At 44.7% G+C, this 13,878-nt stretch overlaps 1 protein-coding gene across 1 annotated transcript; it reads left to right on the top strand.

The window, feature by feature from the left end:
• Positions 1 to 4,340: 4,340 nt before the first annotated feature.
• Positions 4,341 to 13,571, top strand: F7 (coagulation factor VII). Its single transcript, XM_065653763.1, has 8 exons — positions 4,341 to 4,410; positions 6,834 to 6,994; positions 8,044 to 8,068; positions 8,162 to 8,275; positions 9,154 to 9,294; positions 11,965 to 12,071; positions 12,571 to 12,691; positions 12,900 to 13,571. Exons 1-8 carry the CDS (start codon positions 4,341 to 4,343, stop codon positions 13,436 to 13,438), a joined length of 1,278 nt encoding a protein of 425 aa, XP_065509835.1. The 3' UTR covers positions 13,439 to 13,571.
• The last annotated feature ends 307 nt before the right edge of the window (positions 13,572 to 13,878 follow it).

Genomic DNA, 13,878 nt, shown 5'->3' with positions numbered 1-13,878 from the left:
GCTGGTAGAGCTGTTTGGGCACCTATTCCCTCCCTCAGCTGCTCGTGTGCTGTTGCATGTGGTGAGCTCAAAATATCTTCTCATACATAAACAAACACCTTATGTCGGTGGGATCCAAGCGTTTTGCTTGGTCCTCAACCCAAAGCTCAAGCCTTTTCTTGAAAAATCTGGGGGCAGCGTTATGTCTAGACAAATCCTCGAGAGAAAAAAAAAAAAAAGCAGCATGGGGTACACAAAAACCAGGCTGCAAGACACAGTGGCCACGTTTCTTCATCCAGCCTAGTGGTGCAGTGAGAAGATGAGTCCCTCAGCTCTTGGCAAGGAGAGGCTGAGTCATGGCCAGGACAAAGGCAAAGCTTGAGGAGTTCTGCCAGCTCCTCTGCGGCTCTGACTCTGCAGAGACAGGCCACAATCACCCACGATGTTAAGTCTCTTCAGCAGCAAGAGAAGAAGAGATGATGGACTAGAATATGCTCGCTGGGCATCTTTGCACCTCTCCCAAGTACCGCTGCGGCTGTCGCCGCCTGTACCAGCAGCAGCCTAAAGATGGTGGTAGAAAATCAAGAATCAAGTTTTGCATTTCTATTCTGAAAGGTTTTGACTCAGATTAGCTGAATGGGTGCTGAAATATTATCTCTGACGAATCAATGGAAGTGATTTGATTAATCACTTTTCAGGTTTTTATGTTTGCTCAGTTCACATCAATTGACAAGACAGCAAGGTCCCTGGCTGCATTTAAAAGACTATGGATTTAGCAGTGGTGCTGCTGCTGCTGCTGTGGTGGTCTCAGGACACAGTCAAGAGAAGGGCTCTAGCGGAGCTAAGATCTGTTACTACCATCTGAGACAGGTGGCATAAACAAACTTTGGAGCATGCTGCCTTTATTTTAAATCTATTTTTTTTGTGCCTTCTGTTTCCTTTATTACTGGGTATCTACAGACACCTTCCTCAGGCAGCAAAAGAAGAGAAAGAATTAACCCACGTCAAGATTAAAAAATAAAAAGTTAAGCACTTGTAGCCGGTCACAAAGACATTCTCAAAAATATTATCTCCCCATCTGCTCCTTCTCTTTATGAAAATATTTGCTGTATGGGGATACAGAACTCAGTCAAGAGGCAAGTAATTTTCTCCTGGAAAGAAATAGTTCTCTTTTGAGGTCTAAAAAGTAAATAATTTCCTTCAAAGCTAAGCAGTATGATGTTCATATATCTATAGATTAATACAAGAGAAACAGGAAATTATTAATTTGATCCAGGCTTGGCTTGCTTTTAATTAGTTCGATAAATGAATGGTGGGAAATTAGTATTGTTATTGTAGATTTAAATTGAATTTCCCATAAATTCATGAGGGAGCTTGGTCCTAAACCTCTCTTACCTAAATACAGCCTTGTCAGCTTACTCAAGTGATGTCTTATGTCCTCTTTGAAATATAAATCATTGACTTTTTTTTTTTTTAAATTGTTCCTGAGTACTGACTAGAAAACTCATGTTTAAATGACCAGTGACCTGTTGGGTCAGATCAAGTTGCACAGTTCCCAATAGCTTCCATACCTGTCTTCTCCTCAACCCGAAGTATCAAACTAAATTAGCAACGTCATAAGAGTTTTTCTTTGAAAAATGTCCATAGGAAACAAAACAAGAATAAAGAATGGTATGTTCTGAGACATCAGCTCATCATGTCTTCCAGGCTAATGTTTCTGCTTTAGATTTTTTTATTTCACATTGTTAACATTTTTTCATGTTTAATTTTTTGAATGTGTTTTTTTTTTGAAAGAAAGCCACTTTGGCACATCCAAAGCATTCACTATAAAATACCCTAAATCATGTTTTCTGAACAAGCTGTCCCCAAACTGATTCCAGTATCACCCATGAGCAGCAGGGGTGCATGTTTGCATTAATACATACTCACTTTTAATTGAACAGTGGTTTATTTTTCTTGGGTTTGTTCAGAAAACAAAAGCCAAGGCTGAAGTCTGCACTGGTGAGGAGATTTAGAGAGCAGAATACCAGGGCAATTCTCATAAACTACAGCAAGACCACACAAGAACAAAAACTAAGTGAGACTTGGGGATCTTCTGGGGAAGAAAAACTAAAGAACTGATGTTTGCTCCTCTGACTGGGATCTAAACCGGTAAGGAAGGGGAGCTCTTCTTTAAAAACACAGATTTTAACCAAAGAAGTGGCCTGGCTGAAGTTAGTAGGAAACAGCTTTGAGATGAGATCTGTGAATATGAAGTTCACGAGCAAAGAGCTGTAATGAAGCCCTGGGACTGCTGAATTGCCAGTGACCCTCCTCACGGGCATGATCATCCTTGTCATCCCTAATGAAACTTAATCTCGTGAATTTTTCTTGGAAGAAGGACTGTCCTCATATGAACTCACTGTTGTTCCCAGCTCTTGGGCTTCTCCCTGGGCTCTAAAAATAATAACTGTTTGGCTGTATTCCCAAGCAATAAAAGTGAAGTCTTTCATGCTTAAGGGATGCCAACAGAGGAAGGAGGATAATACTGCATCAGTCTTAAAGGATGTGCAGGATCTGCAAACTAGATGAGAAAGTGAAGGGGTGCTGTGGTGCAGAGGTCCTGTAATGGCGCTGTGGAGTGGTGGCCACCCCATCCTCCCTGGCAAGGAGGTACCTACCCAGCCTCAGGAAACACTTGGGAAACTGCTTGGGGAACAACAGGAGCAGACCCAGGCTGGCCTCAGGAGTGGGAGGCACAGCCTCATGCCCTGACCGGCGTGACTCATTCGACTAGATGGGGACAGATCTTTCCTCAAAAAGATGGAACAAAATGAAATGGAAAGGGTGTCAAGCACTGGAACAGGCTGCCTAGGGAAGTGGTTGAGTCTCCATCCCTGGAGGGCTTTAAAAGACCTGTAGATGTGGTGCTTAGGGGCATGGTTTAGTGACAGTGTTAGGTTATGGTTTGACTCAATGATCTTAAGGGTCTCTTCTAACCAAAGTGGTTCTACGATTCTATGAAATTTTCAAGCAGCTCCAACAAGCTTAACTTTGGTCTCGATAAGCCAAACATGCCCTTGCTATTTTCAGCTCACTGCTGTAGCCAAGTGAACAAGGAACGAGGACCGTGTTGACACGCTATGAGGTGCGGAGAGGGTTCCCAAAAAGCAGAGATGGGGACAGCTTAGGACTGCTGTAGCTCCTTTTGTATTCCAATAACTGGCCTCCTTCCTCTGCCCTGGGACCTGCCATCCATCCCCGACTGACCCATGACCCAGGCAGCTGGGAATGAGCCAGGCTGCCATCCAGAGGAGTGCTGGGATGCCCTCTCTTGGGAAAGCCATTTCAAAGCAGGACACCCAGCTATGCGCACCACCACTAACAGGAAAGTGTGTGAAGAATGGCCAGGAGTGACGCTGAGCGTTGGCAGCACAGTGAAAATCCAGCTGTCGCTTTTCTTTGGGGTGGCGTCCAGATGCAGAGCTGATCCTCCTTCCTTTCCAGGCAGGAAGGGGAGAACAGCCTGGAAAATACTCCAGCCCCCAGGCAATGCTTCACTTCTCATAAGCAAACATGCTCTTTACCTCGCTGCTATCTTAAGTAAATATTTCCCCAAGCATGTTGTCAGCTCTCTAGGCTGATGCCATTAATTGATTTCCATTAAATCAGAGGACTGCTCAGGTTCCAGAAAAAGTATTATCTGCAGATCAGCCCCTCAAACCCCTCTCGTTACTAATGACATGTAATGTGGATCAGCTCAGTGCCTCTTCCAGCTGGTACAACTTGAGCAGACCACATGGGTCCTGCAGTAAAGATGGAGAGAACCAGCACAGGGTGTCTCTTGCTGGTTAATTAGTGTCTCCAAGTGAACTCAGCCAGAAGTGCAGAGTTTCAGTTGATGGTGGAGAAATGGGAAAAGACAAATGTCAGCAGTTCGATCATATTCCAAAGCACTGAAAGGCCCTGCCTCAACTGTCAATTCAAGGTAAATATCATGTCTCTGCTCTCTGCATGCTGGGCTACGTGGCCGAATTAATGCCAAGTCACACGTATACAGGGTCTTTTATGTTTCATCAAGAAAAAGGTGTGTTAGGTATAAAATGAAGGCCCAGGGTAGCAGCGTGTGTAACCAGCACGGCCTTTGTACAGGTCGGGAGAGCACGCTTCAGAACCCAGCTCCTGATTGTGTGAAAAGGGCAGGTTGCAGGATTTGTGTGTGACCTTCTGCTCAGCTTGCTGGACTGTCACGGATCTTTCCCTGTTTCCATGACTCGCCGGCCCCTCCTCTTGCTCTGAGCATTTGGAGCGGAGCTCTTCGGCCAAACAGTCCTTGCTGAAATGTCAATACACAACCGGGACGCTGGCTCACGGGGTTCATCATGGTTTCCAGGCAGTGCGTGGCTTTGCTTCTCTGCTTCCCGCTGCTGATTCCTCTTTCTCTGGATGCAGGTATGTCGTAGGATATGGCTGTAATTATGTTTACTGGCAATGGACCTCTCTCCTGTTACTCAGACTTAATTCTCATTGCAAGTTTTGAGCACTGTCGCATGTTTGTCCTGCCTCTGGTTGTGCCTGTGAGTTATTCTAAGGCTCTTGTTTGCTTTCGGTGATGGCATCTATGCACTTGTTTTGCCACCTAAGGAAAAGCACTTCAACGCAGCTAAGTCAATCTATTCTCTCACTGTGGGTACACCATCGACTGTCTGCCCACTGGGCAGAAACATGGATTTGGGTTTATTGTTTTTTCATATTGAATTGGGGTATTTTTCAAAGCTGAGAATCACCTGTCATTCAGCTGATGAGAAATTAAAGAGGTGAAGATCCATGCTGTTTCAGCAGCAGTAAAAAGCAGTGAGGCGGTAGCTCTTCAGTATCCAGTAAGTGTCTGAAAATCAGCTTCAAAATTAATAAAGCGGCCCCAGTGCTTTCAGATTCCCAGTTAGGCATTGACTAGGTCTCCTGCATTGCAAGGAACAAAGCTGGAAAAAATACGTAGCAAAGTCTGAAATGTTCCAATGTAAACAAGTGGAGAATGCCACAAAAAAAGCAGGAGGATGTCCCCAGCCACCGCACCCAGGCACACTCCTCTGTTGGAGCCTGTGCAATGATACATGTGTCATGTATCTGCAGTGTAAGGTTAATTACAAGCCTTTAAACAAAGCCATATTAAATGCACACAGCCTGACTTAAAAATCTCAGCAGAAAGACCCAGCTGACATTCCTACAGTGGGCAAGTGTTTACAGAATCATAGAATCATTTAGGTTGGAAAAGACTGTCAGTGTTTAAGAGGCATTTGGACAATGCTTCTAATAATGTGCTTTAACTTGGTGAACTCTGAATTGATCAAGCAGTTGGACTAGATGATCATTGCAGGTCACTTCCAGCTGAAATCTACTCTATTCTATTCCATTCATCGAGTCCGACCATAAACCTAACACTGCCAAGTTCACCACTAAACCATGTCCCTAGGTGCCACATCTACAACTGTCGACCAACACCCCCAGATCCTTTTCTACTGGGCAGCAGGAAGCACCCCGAGATAAATTCAATGCACACCACACAATATTTTATTCCTTTAAGTAACTTTGACACACATGGAAAATCACTGCTACTTTGCATGTAATTCAGCAAATGCTCTGATTAGCCACAAATGTTTAGAGACAACTCACCAGACTGGAATAAACCCTCTCAGGATTCATTTTTGCATGTATGAGGGAGAGGACACATGTGTCTTGTCCATCAGCAACAACATCCCTTCCAGTAGGTAGGAGGTAATGCCTGCTCTCTCAGGGGTCACATAGTGGATAATGTTCTGTGAGAAAGGCAGGCAATACACATCAGCCCCAGTCACCAAATCTACCCACAATCCAGGTGAAATAGTTAAAAGCGCTAAAATGTAAGTTGTTGTCATGAAGCTCCAGAATCCCCTAGTGACATGGAGGAGAAAAAATTTCAAAATTAATTATTTCAAGACTTTTTCTGCGTAGTACATGGAGTGAAAGCACTGAGACCTCTTGTTCACTATACTGAATTATACTGGGAAGGTGTAGTTGTGTGATGTGCTTGTATCCTGAAGCTGAGGAGCAGATCAGTGTGGTGACAATGCCATCAGCTCTTTCAGTGCACATTTCTGTTGGTTGGAAGTTGACATAGCTCTATGATGTAAGGCCTGCTCACATCTGCTATTGCAGCCGCGTACCAATGTCTTTCCAAAGCATGGCAGAGGGTGCAGCGGGAGAAGATCCACATGGCTGTGGTCTATGGTGCTGGCAGCAGCTAGGAGCCATCTGCAATGCAAACAGCATTGTCCAGCCTTCCCTATGTACCTTAAAGTTGCCTTTTTTAACAGAAGAAAACTAAAAATAAACATACTAAAACAGTGGTTCTAAAATTGTGGTTTACCAGTAGCAGGGGAAGTCCCTTCTGCTGGGCCAAAGGGTGAAGGGGTGTGAGATAACACCGGTGAGGAATGGAGTTCTGGGGAGATGGGGTGACTGGAAGAAAATCACATGTACGTCAGCACTAGATAAAGCAACACGTGATTTTTGGCTGCTAGAATTGGAAGAAACTGTGCTGCGACTGTTGAGGCCTACTAAATGATGTGTGATGGGACCTTAGGAGTTGCTGACATGTAGTGCTGGTGTAACACGGCATCTGCTCTTCAGATTCGGGCTCTGTACTTGTGTGCTGCCACCTCACCTGAGGCGCCGGCCAGGGGAAGGAGGCTCTTTCACATTGGCCCATTTCTTTTCTAAAGCATCTCATAAAAAGCTTGGGAAGCAGAAAAAACTTTCAGGGGAAATCCTCTCCCCTTCCTTTCTGTCTGGAGGGGACAGCTGTACAACAAACAGAACGTGCCACTATTTTCCAGTCTTTCTAAAGCAGGAAGAGGCAAACAGCGTTTTGCGACGGTCAAGACGAGCCAACAGCTTCTTTGAAGAGATAAAACTGGGGTCACTGGAGCGAGAATGCATGGAAGAAAAGTGTTCCTTTGAGGAAGCAAGAGAGATTTACCGTGATGATGAAAGGACAGTAAGTAACATGAGGCTCGGTGGGCGCTCACAGTCAGATGGACTCCCCTTACTCTAGGGCGGGTAATAAATGTAGGAGTAGTTACACGTATACAGTCCAAAAATGATATTCGGTCCTTTGAAGGCAACCGCGAGGCTGATGTGGCCCCTGGTGAAAATGAGTTTCACATCCCTGATCTAGGGTGTGCTTTCATAGAATCATAGAATAGTTTGGGTTGGAAGGGACCTTCCAAGCTCATCTAGTCCAACCCCCTGCCATGAGCAGGGGCATCTGCAACTAGATCAGGTTGCTCAGAGCCCCGTCCAGCCTGGCCTGGAATGTCTCCTGGGATGGGGCATCGACCACCTCTCTGGGCAGCCTGGGCCAGTGTTTCACCACCATCAGTGTAAAAAATGTCTTCCTCCTGTCTAGCCTGAATCTCCCCTCTATTACTCTAAAACCATTCCCCCTTGTCCTGTCGCAACAGACCCTGCAAAAAAGTCTGTGCCCATCTTTCATATATGCCCCTTTTAAGTTCTTTGACACTTTAAACTGTGAAAGTAAAAAAGCACTTCTTGTCCTGCTGTTTGCATTTTTCTTTTATATTTATGGGGGACATGCAGCAGCAGAGTGAGTTGCCGGAGGGCAGACTGCATGGCCCACTCCAGGCAGCACTGGTCTGGGGGGTGATGGGAAAGTGGATGCTCTCTAAGTCATCTCCCTGGCCTCCCAGTAATTCCTGACTCCATAATACCTTAAATTATTGTATTGTTCGACATCTGTTTCACTCGATCTTACCTCAACTATACAGAGCTTTTTGATGCATAACCTCTCTGTGTGTGTTACACAGTGCCCTTTTCTATTTGTATAAGAAAATAATGCAGAATGTAGAAAATAATGTAGAATGTAGAAAATAATGTGGAATATTTAATGCATGTCATCTTGCATAAATTATAAAGACAAAAGAGGCATCGCTGTGGCTGTGTGTAACCCTTCCCGTGCTACAAGGGCTATAGGACTTAACAGAAGTTAATTTTTATTTAATTAAATCTCACATCTTTTTCTTCCAGAAAGAGTTCTGGCACATCTATTCCGGTACGATCATTCGGGATGTTCCAGCAGCTGCAAAAATGCTCCCACTGCTGCAGCTCTCCATGTGAGCCAGACTGACACTGAATGTTTTTACAGACCCTAACCAGTGTGACTCCAACCCCTGTCAGAATGGCGGGAGCTGTGATGACCAGTTTCAGGATTACGTTTGCCGCTGTCCCGTTGAATACGAGGGCAAAAGCTGTGAAAAAGGTCAGCTCTGGCATAGCTTAACAAAATTAAAATGCCATTATTAATTCAAATGCAAGGCATTGAGATAAACAGTAGCAGTCACTATCATTCTGCATCATTCTAGCAGTGACAGCTACTGGTCACACTGCCTGCGGTGACGAGCGATGGAAATAACCGGCTGGCAGTCAGGCACTGCAAGGCAGCAAGATAATTATTACCCTATGATGACTTTGTGAAAAAAATTGCTTTTCATGCACCATCTGAGAGAAAAGGAGGATTTATTTTTTTCCTACCCAAGTGCTGAAGTTACTTTGACACAGAAGCATGGTGCAGTATGTGAAGGAGAACCACAACACACATGAGTCATACAAAGCCTGAGGGGACAGATCCAGCAGTTAATGAAGTCAATATACCTCTTTCCACTGATTTCAGTGGTCACTGCATATTTACCACTACTCTTATACCCCCAGAACACGCTGAGCTAAAACAAGGACCAGGCACTTGTCAAGTCTCACCAGACAGCCTCAATGATCATCCCAGAGCATCCTTCTGCCAAATGGCAAAATACGAAATAGTTATAATTTTTCAGTTCTATATTACAATGGTTAGCACACAATTACACCACCTTCATTCTTCAGACAGCTCAGCTACTGAATAAATGGACACTAATTTAATTTTAGCTGTATGCTTCTTAAGCACAGCCTTTTCTTCCCTAATCCCTGGAGAGCCAGACCTCCCTAGCTTTTGCCAAATGGAACATGCTTTTGATGCGGTCTACATAAATCCCAGGAATCTGCTTGTGTGCCTTGCTTCCCTGTCAACACTTCAAGTTGCAGTTGACTCATGTTAAGCGCCAAAATCCATATTTGGAAACCTAAATGCTCTTTCTCTGGCTTTAGCCGTGGCAGACAAACTGCAGTGCATTTATGACAATGGTGGCTGTGAACAGTACTGCACTGATGAACAGTCTGAAAAACGCATGTGCTTCTGTGCTGATGACTACACTTTAGCGAGTGATGGCATGTCCTGCATTCCCCAAGGTAAGATACTGCTAGCCCGATGCTAAGTCTAAGCCAGCCCTAGAATAAGTTTTTGACACCTACACATCATGAGGTGCGAGGTATAACCCAGAACCACCTGCTCCACGCCTCTTCTTTAAGGGCAAAGTCCAGAGCGGTCCATTTGGGTTCTGGTTGAAGTTAGATACCCCAGAAAAGCAGCTGGCAAAGTGTGCACGCTGAGCAGGGAGCCTTTGGGACCTCTCCTTCCCACCCCCAGAGGTCTGCTCCTCTGGGACACAGGAAATTCAAGTTTGAACATCCCACCTGCTAGGAGCGAGGAGGGAGCTGAAGCCCTGACTCCTTCTTGGGGAGCACTCTCGCCTCTGGTCTAGTGGAAGAGAACTGAGAAGTGGAGACAAGCTCACGGCCAAGTGGTCTAAATAAAGCAGAGCAGGAGGTAGTCAGGGATTTGGGGTCAGGCTGAGGGGTTTCTGGTGAGTGGAGGGGCTCTGGGCTTCACAAGACCTTTTTTGTTTCAGCTTATTTTGGGGGCAGCATTGTTTTACTGTTGGATCTCCAGTCTGAAATTGTGACCATGGATTGTATTACCATATTTATTTCAGCACAGGAGTCAAGAGGGGAAGAGGCTGATTAAAACCAAAGAAAACCAGTTATTCTTTTTTTTTTTTTCTATTCGATAGGACTAATACACTTTTGGTATTCCTCTAGACACTATGGCCAGATATTTCTCTCACTCATCTGACAAGGTAAATTTCAATTGGGACTAAGGTAGCTCAAGTTAATTATTTTCCCAGTACATAAGCTGGCACCTGACTCTTGCAGATGCCTACTTGAATTACTTTATTAGAGGGGAAAAGGAGACCCCTGGGGATAGGAACATAATGGGCAGAGCTGCAGGAAGCATGCAAAGTAATTTTGAGGGGTGATGCCCCCCTACATGCACCTCAATGGAGCACTCATGCAGAGAACTGATAATGACAACCTAGCCCTCAACAACGGCAATTTCAGTAGGAAAAAAATGTCTACTAATGTGCTTATCCCTTATTAACAGATTCTGCAGTATCACATGATGGAGAAGCTGCTTTTGTTAAAAGCTGAGAACAAAGAATTCAGTAGTCCCCACGGGCTTTTCAGCATGTCTTCCCCTGCAAGGAAGATGTATTTGTTGTTGCTTGCTTCTTGGGGACCAAAATAGCTGTAGCACTGACCATGTGTTGCAAGGAGACAAAACTGTATCACTGCCAGACTGCCAGTCCCTTCACCATCCTTCTGTCCATCTCTCATGATATACCCTTCAAACTCCCAAATTTGCATTTTCCTACATACAGCATTAGAGGGGCTGGGTTTGTCTTACATCTATGCTGATCTTTCACCAGCTGCCACCGAAGAGCTAGTCCTGTTCCTCCATACCCTGCCTGTACCTGTAAAAGCTTGATACTGTCTTTGTATCAGCTGAAGTGATTGGCACATTCAGCCTATTACAGATCTGTGGAGATGTTGAATTCAGCTCAGCAGAGACTGTAGGGCCCTGGCCCCCAAAGTGACAGAAAGCAAGCACTCCCCACAGCATTTGTGATAGAACAAGGGGCAACGGTTTTAAACTAAAAGAGGGGAGATTCAGGTTAGACATGAGGAAGAAAGTTTTTACAATGAGGGTGGTGAGACACTGGCCCAGGTTGCCCAGAGAGTTGGTAGATGCCCCATCCCTGGAGACATCCCAGGCCACGCTGGATGGGGCTCTGAGCAACCTGATCTAGTTGCAGATGTCCCTGCTCATTGCAGGGGGTTGGATGAGATGACCTTTGAAGGTCCCTTCCAACCCAAACTATTCTATGATCCTCTGATTTTATGATTATCACAGAGTGACTGCTGGATGGAAGGGATGGTGTGTTTAGTTACAGCACAGCCACACGGCACACAAAAAACCTCAAAGGTAGACAACCGTCTTGAAACGAAAACTGTTGGGTGAAGGATGTACTGAAAACACCAAGGCTTCCTCTGCACTGCATGTCAGTCACAGGTCCAGTCCTGGAGATCTGATTCTCTCATTGCCAATCTTCATACGCTTGCGCAGGCTAAAAACAGACCTTAGACTGAGTTGTGCAGTCTGGAAGAAGCAAGGATGCTCTGGACACAAGCAAACTAAGCACAGTCTGCTGGGAGGCATACCAGACAACATAATGTCTGCTCCTAGGAGATCTTCAGGTCCACCCAAACAAGTGATAGCACGTCCCATGTTTAAGCCCATGTCTCGCCATGCTGTGGATGCTGTGCAATTGGTACAGCTGAGTTAAAGTCAGCAGAGTCACTGAAAACATGGAGACTACAAAGCTTGACAGAGTCACTTCTGCTTTCCAGCCTGCAGCCTACCTCATTGTGTTGACATCTCTCTTAAGCAAGTACACTTTTTGCAAACTCCTGTGGTAGGTGATTATATGTCAATGACAATGTACGGCCCTGCAGCCTATTTGTAAAAACATTTCTGGCTGTTGCCAAACAAAAAGACTACTTACCTGCTGAGTTGCTAGAAGTTACTTTTGAGAACCCATGCTCCCAGACTAAAAACCAGGTTTTCAGCTAACATAACTTCACTGAAGACCTTACACATTTTGCTGTGAATTCAGTGCGGTAAAATCACACTTGCTGCCCATTGGATTGTTTTGTTTGTTTGTTTGTTTGTTTTTCCAGTGAAATACCCATGTGGAAAAATACCAGTGCTGGCAAAAAAAAATGCAACTGAACGAGGGAGAATAGTAGGTGGTTTAATCTGTCCTCCAGGTGAATGTCCATGGCAAGTAAGTCTTCAGAAATCTTTCATTGCCTTTTTTTCTTATGAAATCACTATCTTAAATACAGTCATTTAAATCTATTATGTAAAAAAATTAATCAAAAGTGCCAGGTCTGGATAATCAAATTCCCTTTTCATCCATAGCCAGCAGATCCATCTGTTTCAATCACACATCTTAGCCTTGTTCTGGAGTGACTGCTTTCGTAGGAGTGGAGTGGTAACACAAGCTCTTCTATCTCCTAACCCCTTAGCCCTTCACCTTACTGTCATCAAGAATTTTAGCTGCAGCCTGCAGGGAAATGCTCTTGGCCATAACAGGCCAGGTCCATACTATAAGATGGAGAAAATGTCAATGGAAAGACTCTCCCCTCCTAAATCCTTCAGTCAGCACTGTATTCTCAAACACAGTTGCATAAAGTACCAGAAAGAAGTAATATAACACCTGACTACTGAGATTCAGATCAAGTACACGTTTAATGTAAGACAAATTTGTTTTATTTTGTCAGGCCCTTATAATACAGAATCAGAAAGAAAAGTGTGGCGGTACCCTGCTTGCCCCAGAGTGGGTGGTCACTGCAGCTCATTGTTTGGATTATACTCATCCTAAAGAGCTTCGGGTGAGACTGGGTATGTATCTTCGTCTCATGTCATCGGGATGCTGTTGCGGCAGCATCTTCTCATCCTGACAAACCAGAGTAAGAGACAAAAAGTGCAGGCTTTGACAGAATAAGGGACTTGTCCTTAAGAAGTGTCAGACTAGAAACCCCCTATCTCTGCAAGCTTCTGAGGAACCAAGGAGCTGCCCGATATGACCTGCCATTAATAACTTTTCCAGGTGAACATGCAATAAATTACGATGAGAAAACTGAGCAAGAAAGTGGAGTCGCCAGGATAATAGTTCATGAAGGATACACGAATGGACAAGTCAATAATGATATTGCCCTTCTGCGTCTGGAAACACCCGTGAACCTCACTGATTATGTGGTGCCAATATGTTTGCCCGAAAAACGGTTTGCAGTGTATGAACTGTCCTCCATCAAGTTCTCCAGAGTGAGCGGATGGGGACGCCTACTAGATGGAGGTGCCACCTCTTCTATTCTGATGAGAGTTGATTTGCCACGGGTAAAGACACAACAATGTGAAAAGGAGACTGATTTAAATATTACAGAGAATATGTTCTGTGCAGGAGACCTGACCGGTGTTAAGGACTCCTGCAAGGGAGACAGTGGTGGACCTCATGCTACAAAGTACAAGAACACTTGGTTTCTGACTGGGATTGTCAGCTGGGGAAAGGGCTGTGCTGTTCAAGGCAGCTACGGGGTTTACACAAGGGTATCCAAATACATTGACTGGTTGAAGAATCAAATGGATTAATGATGTTGAACCAGAGCATTTCCAGATCGTGTTCTTGCCCCTCAGTCCCACTGTGCCATTTCCCTATTGAAACATTCCATCATTATCTTGGGTGTGTGATACCCACACCACTATTAATGATTTCAAACAAGCTTAATGCCAACTTGAATATATAAAATAACTTCCCTACCAGTATTGTTTGTAAACTTGCATGTTTTGTCAAGCAGGCACAGAATGGTCACAATAAATAGGACTCCGAGTCTCTCTCATTCTGCATCCATTTCTGCTGAGGGACAGATCTAGATGCTGAGACAAAGCCTGTCAGCAACATGTCAAGCATACCATGATCCTCTGGCTGCCCTCTCAGCTTCTGGTAATCAGTGATGTACAGACTTCCTGAGCCAGAAGTTGCACTGAATGGTCCTTAATGAACCTGTTGTCCTCAAATGTGTGCAATCTCT

This window comes from Caloenas nicobarica, chromosome 1 (genome assembly GCF_036013445.1).
Source record: "Caloenas nicobarica isolate bCalNic1 chromosome 1, bCalNic1.hap1, whole genome shotgun sequence".
NCBI classification, from domain to species: Eukaryota; Metazoa; Chordata; class Aves; order Columbiformes; family Columbidae; genus Caloenas; species Caloenas nicobarica.
This window is presented reverse-complemented; position numbering and strand designations above follow the sequence as displayed.

What these genes read in the sequence shown, in the direction of transcription:
- F7 (XM_065653763.1), top strand. Translation starts at nt 4,341, where the DNA reads ATGGTTTCCAGGCAGTGCGTGGCTTTGCTTCTCTGCTTCCCGCTGCTG. An exon ending in ACCGTGATGATGAAAGGACA is followed by an intron (nt 6,995 to 8,043) that starts GTAAGTAACATG and finishes TTTTTCTTCCAG; the next exon opens with AAAGAGTTCTGGCACATCTA. An exon ending in GGGCAAAAGCTGTGAAAAAG is followed by an intron (nt 8,276 to 9,153) that starts GTCAGCTCTGGC and finishes CTCTGGCTTTAG; the next exon opens with CCGTGGCAGACAAACTGCAG.